The 12,759-nt window shown below is 53.6% G+C and overlaps 1 protein-coding gene across 1 annotated transcript in view; it reads left to right on the top strand.

Annotated features, from left to right (window-relative positions):
* LOC127555936 (espin-like) overlaps window positions 1–12,759 on the top strand; it is a 52,580-nt gene that overhangs the window by 30,259 nt on the left and 9,562 nt on the right. Inside the window, exons 3-9 of the mRNA XM_051988692.1 lie at window positions 789–975; window positions 1,068–1,250; window positions 1,717–1,848; window positions 4,580–4,787; window positions 6,698–6,969; window positions 10,035–10,196; window positions 10,374–10,566. Of these exons, the coding sequence (XP_051844652.1) occupies window positions 789–975; window positions 1,068–1,250; window positions 1,717–1,848; window positions 4,580–4,787; window positions 6,698–6,969; window positions 10,035–10,196; window positions 10,374–10,566 (1,337 nt within the window). The remainder of the gene's footprint in view (window positions 1–788; window positions 976–1,067; window positions 1,251–1,716; window positions 1,849–4,579; window positions 4,788–6,697; window positions 6,970–10,034; window positions 10,197–10,373; window positions 10,567–12,759) is intronic.

Below are 12,759 nucleotides of genomic sequence, written 5' to 3'. Positions count from 1 at the left end.
AACTGTCTTTTAACACTGTGTATTCCAAAGAGATGGGAAGCAGGAGAGTGAGTGTGTGAACAATCATTTACTAAGTATTTATCATGTGCCAGACACTGTTCTAAATGCTGGGACTATAAAGAAAGGCAAAATCAATCCGGGACCCCAAAGAGCTCCCATTCTGATAGGATAAATGACATATAAATGATGGGGCATATAGAAGATATTGCATATACAGAGTACATAGAAGGGGAGAGTACTAAGCTGACTTTTGCACGAACACAGAAAGACTAGGAGAGGGATCAGTGAATTTTACATCTGTTGTCTGCCTATAGCTTTTTTCCCCCCTGAGGAAACTGAGGTTAAGTGACTTGCCCAGAGTCACACAGCCAGGAAGTGTTAAGTAACTGAGACCAGATTTGAACTCCGGTCCTCCTGACTTCAGGCCTGGTGTCTTATCCACTGCACCAACTAGCTGCCACTACCTGTTACCTTTTTTAACCTGGACCTTGCCAAGAGGAAGCTGACACAAGGACCCATGCCCTGTCTTGTAATTTAATTTTGCATATTTCAAAAGCTCCTGCCCCTAAGGTGGGCACCAGGGAAGGATTCCTGTATAGAGGTCTGACCCTCTGAGGGTCCCGTGTGTGAGCGGGCTGGGCGGTAGGTGACACCGGCCCTTACTTCAGGGTGCTAGGGCCAATGGAGGCAAGAGGAAGGCAGACAGGTGTCGGAAGGACAGAGGAGGGGAGGGCGGGATGTCTGTGTCTGAGGGCCGCTGCATCTGTATGCCTTTTCTCTGTACCCAGGGGGATAAGTGCCCAAACCAAGAACGGTGCCACGCCCCTCTACCTGGCCTGCCAGGAGGGCCACCTGGAGGTGACGCAGTACCTGGTGCAAGAGTGTGAGGCTGACCCCCACACGCGTGCCAGTGATGGGATGACCCCTCTTCACGCTGCTGCCCAGATGGGCCACAGCCCCATCATCGTGTGGCTGGTAAGTGGCAGAAGCTGCAGGAGACGAGGGGGAAAGAAGGGGGAGGGGACGAGGAGCTGGCCCCATGACCCTCCCTTTGCTTTTTATGCCAGGTGAGCTGCACCGACGTCAGCCTTTCAGAGCAAGACGGTGACGGGGCCACCGCCATGCACTTTGCTGCCAGCCGGGGCCACGCCAAGGTGCTCAGCTGGCTGCTGCTGCATGGCGGGGAGATAACCACTGACTTATGGGGTGGGACCCCTCTGCACGATGCTGCTGAGAACGGGGAGCTGGAGGTCAGGCCGGGCCAGAAAGAGCCAGCCATCAGGGGGCTCACTCTGGGATGGGATGATGATGGGCACACGATCCAGTCTCCCCTCTTCTTCCTCCCTGTCCAAATCCAGGCCCTCTCCTCTCCCTACTCCCTTTGGGTCCGGTCTCTGACAGAGCTGGACTAGGGATCAGCACTGCCTCTCCTGAACCCTTCCTCCCCACACCGCCATGTCAGAAGCAGCATCCAGAAGCCCAGATTTCATAATTCCAGGTCCAGTGTACTGAGTTCCCCTTTGGCCAATGGCGGGGGACCTGATCTAAAAGTGTGAGAACTGATGTTTAGGGAAGAAAAAAATCACGTGATCCCTCCCCACCCAACTCTAAGCATGCATCCACATATTTTCTTTGGCCCTGTTGCATCAGGCAATGGTCTGAGCTCAACTGGCCCAGTGGTACCCCCCTTCACTGCCCCTCTCATTCTCCCCCCAGTGCTGCCAGATCCTAGTAGTGAATGGGGCCGAGCTGGACATCCGGGATCGGGATGGTTACACAGCCGCTGACCTCTCGGACTACAACGGCCACAGCCACTGTACTCGCTACCTTCGAACTGTGGAGAACATGGTATGACCAAGCCCTGCCCCTGGGTAGGGTTGGAAGCGCCTGCCCTCCCTCAGAGGCACAGGAGAGAGAGTCTAGAACAAAGAGCTAGATCGTTTAGTCCTGGGGTCCATGATTTCAGGGAGTCCATGAACGAGAGAGGGGGAAATGACATCTTTTCATTTTGTGATCCTAATGTCACTCTGAGGAGAGGTCCATGAGTTGTTAAGGGGCCCACTGACACAGAAGTGCAATCTCTTCACTTTGGCAAGAGGAAGCTCACACAATGAGTTAACAGTTCTCAGTGTGACATACGTAGTCAGTAGTAGAGCTGACATTTGAACCCAGATCCTCATTCTCTCCATCAAACCCTTTCTACCCAGGTTCCTTCCTTATCTTTATCTTGCCCTCTCCCCAACCATTGCCCCCTATGTTCAATGAGACCAGTTGGGAGAGAGGTCATTTCAAGCCCAGGGTCCCCTCCCCATCACTCTTCAGTTGGGTCGTGGAGCTAGCAGTGGAAAGAGCTGAGCCCCAGCTATCCTCTCCCATCCTCCCTCTCAGCCCGCTCCGGGTATTGTCCTGCTTGGCCCCAGCTGTGGCAGTGACAAACTGAAAGTCACCAAGGACTGCTGCCCCAGAAAAGGAAAATACTCATCGAGTCCCTCATTATGGAGTCCAATAAGCAAGCAGCAGCTGGGCCGTTACCTGGAACCCAGTGCTGGGCGGGGCGGGCGGCGGGCTCTCCCTGAGGACCTGTGACACTTAGCAGGCAGGAAGGGTGGGGGCATGGGGCTGCAGAGGTACCAAGGCAGAGAAGACATCCTTCTCCTCTCTGAGCTAGCTAAGGGCCACCCGGCGGGCCAGGGACCAGCAATCCGGAGAGCAGCATGGGTAATGTAAGCAGTGTCCCCCCAGTCTTGCAGCAAGTCCCGGGCCCTGAGGAGGGACTTAGAGGGCACAGGGCTAGAACAGGGATCTGGGCATTCCTGGAGCTATTGAGGGAGGGCATCCAGGGAGGACTGCAAGAGTGGGGGAATCTAGCTGAAGTGCCTTACCATCTCCCTTACCAGCTGGCACTAAGCTATTCTTGACCTCCGTGAGCTCCTAGCCAAAGGCCACTGGCAATCATAAGTGAGCCAAGAAGAGCAGAGGTTACATTTCCTGGCAGAGTATAATGAAAATAGCCACTCAAACAATAGAATGGCTACTCAGCCTGGAGTCGGCCGATCACGTCTCCAATGTCCTCTGGGAATAAATGCAGTGTGTTCTTTGGTTCCCAACATCCATTCAAAGGTGTCATCCTCAGAGAAGGGCAGATGCTAGGTCCACATCTCAGACAGTGGGGCAAAGGGAGGGAGCCTCCCTGTGTAAAAGGCTCGTTCTCGGATGCAGCATTTGGATTCATTCTCCTTGGGCCAAACTTAAGAACAACGAATAGAAGTAAAATGAAACATATTTGTGCTCGATACTGGGAAAACCTCCTAACAGTTGGAGCTGTCCAAAAGGGGGGAAAGCGATGCCTCCAAGGGAGAGAGGGGATGATGAAGCACTAGACATCATCTGTTTTCAGATATTGTGAAGAGGATTTGTACAGGAAGGGACTGGACTAGAGACATCTGGAGGGCTCTCCTACACACATTCTGTAATTCTGTGGGGAGTAATCTGGAGGATCTAGTCAGCTTCCCTCCGGTTTCTGGCTAGACATAGGCACCCAGGGGCCTGGAAAAATGGCCCCTTTCTGATGAGAGATCAAGGAACTGGGCAAATGCATAACCCTATCCTGCTATCATCACCAGTGTTTCTTCCCAGGATCCAAGTACTGGCATGGGAAGGCTACATCATTTGACTTTGTTCACTTGGCGTGACTAAGTGTGAGCCCCAACTTAAGAATACTCTTAGAATTCAAGAGAAGATACCTCAGAAATCATCTGTTTGTACTCCATTTTAAAGAGGAAATTGTAGTCCCAAGAGGGCAAATGACTTGCTCACAATCACAGTTAGTTGAGTATCCTGCTACATCACACTACTACTTCATGAGAATTGGTTGAAGGAATTAGGATTATTAACCTGAAGAAGAAAAGACTCAAGGGAGACCATGATAACTGTGTCCAATTAGTTGACAGATTATTACATAGACAAGAGATTAAATTCCTTCCCTTTGGTTAGGACTTCCTTGGGAGGAAGTTACAAAGAGGAAATGTTGTGGCTCCACCTCCCAGAGACCCTGCAGTTTAGGGGTCCAAGGAAAGGTTCAGCAGAGTTCTCTGGTGATCCGATACAGATCACCTCTCCCAGATGAGGTCCCAGATTCAGGATCTTCACCAATGACAGAACTGGGGCATGTCTGGGCACAGCAATAGTCCCCCTGGGAACCTGAAGGATGGGTCTTGGGGGATCTTGGCCTCTGAACCCTTCCTGGGGGTGAGGAGGCAGGAATAGCTCCAACCGCAGGACCTTTATCTCTCTAGCCTGGTCTAATGGGTACTAGAATACCCTAACAACTAGAGTTGCTCAAAACTGGAATGGGTTGCCTGGAGAGAAAGGTAGAGAGCTCCCCATCATTGCAGATGATACAAGTGTAGATTAGATAATCCCCTTGTCCAGGTATGTTGTCAAGCAGCTTCTTGGTCAGATATGGAATGGACTCCATGGACTCTGAAATCCCTCCCAGCTCTGAGATTCAGGGACTCCTAGGCCACAACAAGAGAGCTAGAAGACAGAGTGGCTGTCACACCCTATCTTTTTTCCCCAGAGCGTGGAGCACCGAGCCCTATCCCGGGACCCATCTGGAGAGCCAGAGGGCAAGCAGCCAGACTCCGGCATGTCTTCTCCCAACACCACCATGTCGGCTCAAGCCCCGCACTTCGACCTCTGCTCTCCCACCAGCACTCTCTCCAACTACGACTCCTGTCCCTCCAGCCGATCCAGCACCCGAGGCCACCTGGGTGGCCCAGGGCCTAGTGAGTACCTGGGAAATGGAGAAAGAGAAAGGAATGAAGTATAGTGAGTTGGGCTGCTGGGCTGTTCATCCCCACTGAGGGCCATGGCTTAGTAGATGGAGTGGCTGTGTTTCTGTCCCTGAAGTCCTTAGAGTCTCCCAGCTCCGTCAAGGCTCAGTGTGGACAGAAAGGGGGAGGCGGGGGAGAAGAGGGCAGGGAATGCCTGAGGTCCAGAACAGGGGGCCTGAATTTCCCCAGTTCACTTTTCCTCACCCCTCCCAGTTTGAGATAGTAACCACCTATATTTCAGCCATGACTCAGATTTACTCAGGATTAAGTTGGTTCCTATCCCAGGTCTAGGAACCCTCCTCCTAAGGGATTTCCTAAATTCTCAACACTATCCATGAAGATTGACCTAGGAGCCCTAGGTAGTTCATGAAAATGCACAGATTAACCTACACACATACATGTAATGCACGTGGTCACACACCTCCCCCATAGAATTGCACACACTCCCTCCCACAGAGATGTCCAACCATGTTTTTGAGTCTCTGAAGTAGCTCTGAGCAAGGTTTGGTTTCTTTGATTCCCACCCTCTAGCCATGGGCTTTTTATCCCCTTCTTAAATTTCTGGTCATAGGTCAGAAACCCTGAGGGGCTTTCCCTCCCTGACTGATTTTTGAAAACTCAGTAAAAGAGATCATTCTCTGCCTCATTTCTTACCTAGTCTTAATCACTGAATGGGTCTCAGATCTTCACTTTAAAAGGCCTAGGTCTCCCACTGCATCCAAGACCAGCTCCAGTCCTTCTGGTCTACATCTGGCCACTGGACCCAGATGGCTCTGGAGGGACACTTGTCCGGCCCTCCCTCACTTAAATCCAATTCACTTGACATTACCTCCCTTATATCATGGACCTCTTTGAGAACACAAGACAAACAAGTCTCTGGACACAGGACTCTCAAGTGAGAAGTCTTCAGTTCAATTAGGGAAGCTTCCTGGACTGCAGCAGGTTTTTGGAAGTTATCCCCCTTGCTCCCCGTAAGAGGCTCTCTCATGCTGATCACTGCTGGGCACAGCATCACCGAGAATCAGGCAAAGTGAGTGGCATGGGGGTAGGGAGTCTGCCCATGATGATTTAGATCTTTTTTCTGGGGCAGATCACTAATCTTATCCAACTTTACCTCAACCCCCCCACATACCCCATTTCCCAACATGTTAGAACTGCCCAGGACTGCTTTATTCTAGGATTCCTAGAGCTTGGGCTTATTCTAGCTAGCTCCTGAGCCTCTGAGGATCCTCCTCTCTAACTCATAGTCTGGAGAGAGATGGGAGGATCCCAAGACTCATGGAGAGGAGGTGCCATAGGAAGCCTGATCAGCACCATAGGAAGATGATTAAAAGCAAGAGATCTGTGAACTTACCCCATTCCCAACTTGCTTACTGAGGTTCTCAGGTCTAACTAACTACATTATTATTGAGCTAGTTACTGCCATGCTGCAAGATCTGAGGCTCTTCATCCAGTAGAAAACAAGGCCAAACTGAGGATGTGTCCACTGGCTAAATGTAGAAAAGATAGCCAGGGCGGGGACAGGGTCTTCACTGCAAGTGGCTTTATAAAGTAGGTCTTTAATTTCTTCGGTGGCTTTCATTGCCCAACTGGCAAACTAAAATGTTCCCTAGTGCCAAGTGAAGATGAAGGTGTAGGGTTTGAGTAGACTAAGCTTAAGAGTTGACATACAAAGAATGTGGATTTTTCCCCAGGCTCAGGAATTACAACAGATCCCCCAAAGCTGACTCTGAAAACATGACCCAGGAAGGGCTTCAATGGATCCGAAAGTTATTTTGGGCATAGGGTAGACAGGGCATGTCCACCCCACCCCTGGAGTCTAGCTGGTCTCCCAACAGTACCCTGCTTTCTCTTCCTGGCAGGGCTTCGAAACTCAACTGTCACAGACATGCAGACCTACATGGACATGCTGAATCCTGAGATGGGCCTTCACTGCAGGAAGAGGGGAGGTCCCAGTACCCCACCACCCCCACCAAGCTTTCCTCCACCGCCTCCTCCCCCTGGCACTCAGATACCCCCACCCCCTCCTGCCTATCCTGCTCCCAAACCGCCCAGTGGGCAGCACACAGCTGATATCTACGTTCAGGCCAAGAGCAAACTTCGGCATGTGGAGAGAGAAGCCCTGAAGAGGGAGGTAATGGAGATGGGATCATTCCTGGCTTGCTCTGCCCCCCATATCCCAGAGCAGAGGGAGGTAATGGAGATGGGATCATTCCTGACTTGTTCTACCCCCATATTCCAGAGCATCCTAACCAACCTTCAACCCACAGACGCTGGGTAGGGTAGGACCAAGAGGGTGGCCATGGGGAAAGAGAAAAAAATACTTTCCTAAACTGAGGCCTGGTTGTATAAGGAGCCATCCAACCCTCCCAGGAAAGTGTTTTAAATGCCTGTTTGCTCCATTAGGAGGCAATGAGAAGCAGGAGTGATGGGGGGAGGGGAGGAAAGGGGGACTGGGCTGTATTAAGCTCTGGAGGGGAGGGTTAAGTTCTGGATGGGGAAAGCTACCTAGAGAATCTCTTTAAAGGATCTGTGTAGGAGAAAGATCTCACTGTGCATCTCACTCCCCAACATCTGTGTGAAGGGAAAATCAGGTTACAGTGAACCCCTGGAGAACAAAGATCCCATAGGGATTGTGGAAGGGAGATGGGACAGTTATATTTCCCAGATAGTGCAGCGGAATTCATTAGGGTTCTGCAAATCTCAGGGCTTTCTAGCACCAACTTGGGAAAATAAAAAATAAGGATTGTGAGAGTGAGATAGAAAGGAAGGGGAAGTGTTGAGTAGATGTCGGGGAAAATCTGGACAGAACTCCAGCCATGGCAAACAAAACAAGCAACAAGTGAGGAGAGGGAATGGGTGAGCCCCAAAAGGGAGAGAAGCAATCCTGGCTTCTGTTCTTAGGGTTTTAGGGCAGAGGCAGGGCCGGGGACTCGTTCTGCCCTTGAAGTAGGGTTAGAAATTCGCAGTAAAAGATACTGGATTCTAGGGGTACAGGTGGGGGTGGGGCTATAGAAAGGTGCCATCTGTCTCTAGTGAGGGCTGTAAGTCTGTGCCTGGATGCACCCTGTAGCATAAGCCTGGGTGTTCAGGAAGATTCGGTACCCACTGCGGCAGAGAGGAAAGAGCAGAGGTATTCCAGAAGGGGAGGGTGCTCTCATCTCGTCCAGGCAGACAGGGATGCAGAATAATTGCTCGGCCCCCATCCTCCGCAGGAGGGGTGGGCGAGGGGAAAGGTTGGGGATGGGAGCATGCAACAACGGTCTGCTTGCCCTCTGGGGCCTTGACTGCAAGTGTTGCGGCCTGGGTATCCCTGCCTAGCGGGCCTTGGGGATTTCCCTTGGGAGGGAAAGCTGGTCCGGGTGTGTCTGCCCGGGAGTCCGCCCGCTGTGGGGGCGCGGCGGCACATCCCGGCCCGGCCCTGGGGTTGTGTATTTGTGTGTGCACGTGGGTCCGTCAGACTCTCCCCGTTTGAGCGGAGTGCGTGCGTGCGTGCCTGGCGGCCCGAGGGCCGGGGAGTCCCAACAAAGTGTCCTTTGTGGGATCCGGCCCGGTTATCCCAGCCTCCGCCTCCTTCTTTGTTTCCAGAGGGAGGGAGGCTAGGAAGCGGTTAGGGCTGGGCGTGGGGCCTCAGGACCGCGCTGGGCGGGACAGATGGCCGGCTCCGCCTCCCGAGAGAGCAGTTGGGTGGGAAGGGGCCGGGGGCCAGGGGACTGGGGGAAAGATGGGGCAGGATGGCCCAGAAAATAAATCCACGGGTGTCGCGTTTCCTGCAACGTGAGCCTGGCTGCAAAGCCCCGGATGGGAGCTGGGGGTGGGGAGGTGAGGCAGAAAGCGGTAAACCCAGACATCTGGTCCTGGGACAGCGGCTGGGGCAGGGGATTCTGTCCTTTCCCCCTTCTCCCTTTTCCTGACTTCTCGCGATCCCAAGCCGGGACTGGCCTCCTCCCGGAGTCACGAACGACGGGGCGGGCGCTACCTGAGGCTGTCACCCGAGCCTTGAAACTCGAGGATGAGGCGCAGGCGCCGGTGTCACTTACAGCTATGGGTTTCCAGATGCGGAGGGGCCGAGGAGGACTGGGGCAGGGACGGGGCGGGTAGAGCTCGAGAAACCTAGGTCCTCTGCCTTAGTCCGCCAGGGCCCTCTTGGGGAGCTCGCGGATTGAGATTTTGCGAAAGGTGAAGAGCATCAAACCTGGTTAGAAGGGTCCCAGAGTTCTCTGCGACTTACCTTGAGTTAGGATCGCAGGTCAACGTAGTAGGGGGCCTCTTAGGAAGAGTAAGTGTAGAAGGGCTCAGGGGAGGCGGGTCCCCAACTAGGGGAGAGGCAAACATCTGTCAGGCTCGGGATGGGGGAAGGGGGTCGGAGGAGACCGCTCTGACGGGGCGTGGCCCAGTTCTCTAGGTAGCAGCCCCACTTTGGGGGTTAAGGGGAGGGGGGGCGGAGCCCAGTAGCCCGGGATTGGTGGGGTACTGTCAGGACCCAGGAGCGGATAGGCGAGCGGGCCGTTGGCCGGGGTTGTAACTTGAGAGGACAGATCGGGTGGCGCAGGTGTCGGGTCCGCGCCGCCCCCGCTAGCAGGTGCAGAGCGGGGCGTCACCGGGTACAGTCGCAGGTAGGGCAGCCGCTGCCCCGGGCTCTTCGGGAACTAAGGGCTGCGTACCTTGGGAAGGGCGCGGGGCTCTGGGCGCAGGCCGCAGATCGAGAACCGGCCCGGACCGGCCCTGGGCAGCTGGGATCTCTGGGGCCCGTACGAGCCGTCGAGGAAGCTGGATTTTAGCAACCCAGAGGCCTTGGCACGGCCCGGCGGAGGCGCCTGAGAATCCTTCCCCCTGCCCCAGCCACCCTTCCCCGACGATCTCCTGTGCTAAGGGGCTTACCAGCCGTCTGGGAACAGCCCTTCTGACTCCTTCACCTCAAGACCGGGCCTGGCCAGCCACCCTTGCCGTGTGTGAGCAGAGGGGAGCCCTGTCCCTCCCCTGCACTCCCCGTCCGCATCTGCTTCCCCTCCCTCGGGCCGCCCGGGGGGCGCGGCCACAGATACCCCCAACTCTGGCTGGCCCAGGGCGGGCTTTGAGCTGGTTCCACTGAGGCGGTGGGTTAGACAGAAGCCGAACCTCCGCCGTCAGGGGTGGAGGGTGCTGTCTCCCCGCCTGAGGACCAGCAGCCCACGCTCGGCGCTCCTCCCTCCCTCGCAGCTGAGCTCCCGCGACGGCCACGACGGGCTGCGGCGGGTGGACTCGGGCCGGAAGTCCCGCAGCTTTGGCAAACAGCCCAGCACCGGGGACTATTACCGCCAGCTCGGCTACGGCCCCGGGGAGCCCTTGGCAGCCAGTCTGGGGATGGCCCATAGCGAGGAGGTGAGAGCCTCGCTGCCCAGCCCAGTCTCGCCCCGTCCCGTCTCACCCGATCCAGAGAGCCTCCCCTCCACCCGCCCCCATCCCCCACGTGTCCGGGGGCAGGACACCGAGCTGTCCCCGGCCCAGCTTCAGACACCCCGAGCGTTCGCTCACCCTCTCTTTTCCTTATGCCCCCAGGCCGCTCTCCTCTCTGGTAGCCACGTGCACAACGGCAGCGTCGCAGACCACCGGGTGTCAAGGGACCTCCCGCCCCCGCCCCCGCCCCCGCCCTTGCCCGAAGCCCTGACTACACCTCCTCCACCGCCACCTCTGCCCATCGAAGGGTCCGGGCCCATTTGCAGCCAGCGCCGCTCCTCCTCTTCCACGGGCAGTGAGTTCGGGAAGCTGGGGGCGGGAGAAAGGGTGGCAGAGGTCCTACTAGCCCAGCACCAGGACCCTGTCGGTCGGAAAGCCTCCCCGGGAGGCCCAGGAGGGTGGGATGATGGGTATGGGGTGCCTTGCAGCCAAAGGACTCAGACGGGAAGAAGAGAGACTGCAAAGCATGATGGCAGTTTTTGTGCTGGTACAGATTGATGCTCTACTGGGGGAGGGAGGGGAGGGAAAGGACCCCAGCCGCCAACTCAGTCTCCCTATCTAATTATGGACCCCCTGGAAAGGAAGAAAGGACCTTGGTAAGGGACCCCAGATCAGGGCACAGGGAGTGGAAATAGGAGGGCTGAGCTTTGCAGTTGGACAGGTCTCTTCTGGGTTCCCTTTCCATCTCCACAGTTGCCCAGCTGGGAAGATCACCTGACCCCTCTAAACCTCAGTTTCCTTATTTACCAAGTATATAGTAGAATATATACTTGTGGTATATATTCTATACTGGAGAAGGGCATATAGGACTATATTCTACTACACTCCTGTAGTATGGAAATATACTATAGGAATATAACTACCTCAAGTCACACATGCAAGTCTCACAGACCTGTAGGAAGGGCCAAAGCAGTTAAAAGATCTCAAGTACCGCACAGGTTTTTATTCTGTTGTGTTGGGGTGGAGGGAAGGAGAAGGATCTAATTAGTCATCTTTTCCTCTTGGATAAGAATTCAGTCAATTCAGGAGTGTCCCTTGAAAGAAGAAAGGTCAGAGATATTATAGCTAATTCAAACAAACAAATAATTTTTTTTAAAAACCCCAACACTTTGTGTGGGGGATACTTATATTTCCCCCTTTCCTCCCAGGATTTGGGGGTCCACAGGTTTATCTGCCTGACTAGTTGACTTCTGAAATCATGGCTGGGGAACCTGGACACAAAACAGAGAAATGGTGTGGAGAGCCCACTCGCTCACCAAATCCCTCCAAACTTGTTCAGTGACTATAGGGAGCTAGTCTGGAGTTAATACTGGGGCTGTGAGCAGCTGACACACAGAGCATCCATGACTATAGTGTGTAGGTCCCTTTTCTGATCTGCTCACCAGCTAGTTGTCCATCCACATATACACGCATTCATCTATCTGACTAACCATTCATTCAACAGGTCAGACCATGGTAGGTTCTGAGAACACGAAGGCAAAAGTGGCACAATCCTGCCTTCCAGAAGTTTACATTCTATCTCCTCCAAACTTTCTGTTTCTGAAGGTCCTCATTTCTTACACCTGCAAACTTTTTTTTTTAATGCTTCCATTCTGTGTCCCACTTATATTCTTGCCTTCCTCCTTCACCTTGGCTCCTATTCTCAGTCCCTTCCTGGAGCCCCTGAAACTACAGAGGGCTCACAAGTCTCCAGGAGGAAGTTGAACTATTTCTCCCAGTGTAGAGTGTTGGTTTGGGTTAGGAAGTCCTGGACTCTTTGAATCTTCTGTTTCCTAAACATACCTTTGATGTCTGTCCTATAAAGGCCCTGAGAGAATCCTAGCCATACCCCAAAAGGTGATTAGAATTGTCTTATCTTCCTATCCCTACAGCAGGATTTCCCCCCCTCATTTCAGCATCTTAGAGTTTATACTGATGTAGCTTGGGGCAAATTCAGGCAGGCTCAGCTATTCAAGCCGTGGCTGGGCTCTCAGATGTATGACCAAAGGAAGCTGTCTGAATCCTAGGAAACTCACAAGTTAGCATTCAGCCCCCACAATGAAATAGAGAATAGAACACTGAACTTCAAAGGAGGAAGGCCCAGGTTCAAATACTGCCTCAGACACAAGCTGCTGGACTCTGGGCAAGGAACTGGATCTCACTTGTACATCAGGTAAATGCAGAGATTGAACTCGGTAAACTCTTAAGATCCCTTCCAGTTCTAAACAGATGATTGTTCCTTAAGATGCAGCTTCAGATCCAAAGAACTCTCCTCTCTCAGGCTTTTCCTGGCACTGTGTGATAGTAATGGAAATAGATACCCCTCTTCACTCAGACTGGAGCTCCCTAAACCATGCTTCCAGGCTTAAGGATTGGAAGAAAGTATGGGAAGCCCTCTTATCTTAATCACTCAGCTTGGGTATTTAACGATAATCTTAGCCTCCCTTCTCTTCCCTTTCCCTACTTCCTCCTCGTCTACTCCTCTTCTGTTCCCTACCTGTGGTCTTAT

The sequence above is a fragment of the Antechinus flavipes genome, chromosome 3, assembly GCF_016432865.1.
Source record: "Antechinus flavipes isolate AdamAnt ecotype Samford, QLD, Australia chromosome 3, AdamAnt_v2, whole genome shotgun sequence".
Lineage (NCBI taxonomy): Eukaryota > Metazoa > Chordata > Mammalia > Dasyuromorphia > Dasyuridae > Antechinus > Antechinus flavipes.
This window is presented reverse-complemented; position numbering and strand designations above follow the sequence as displayed.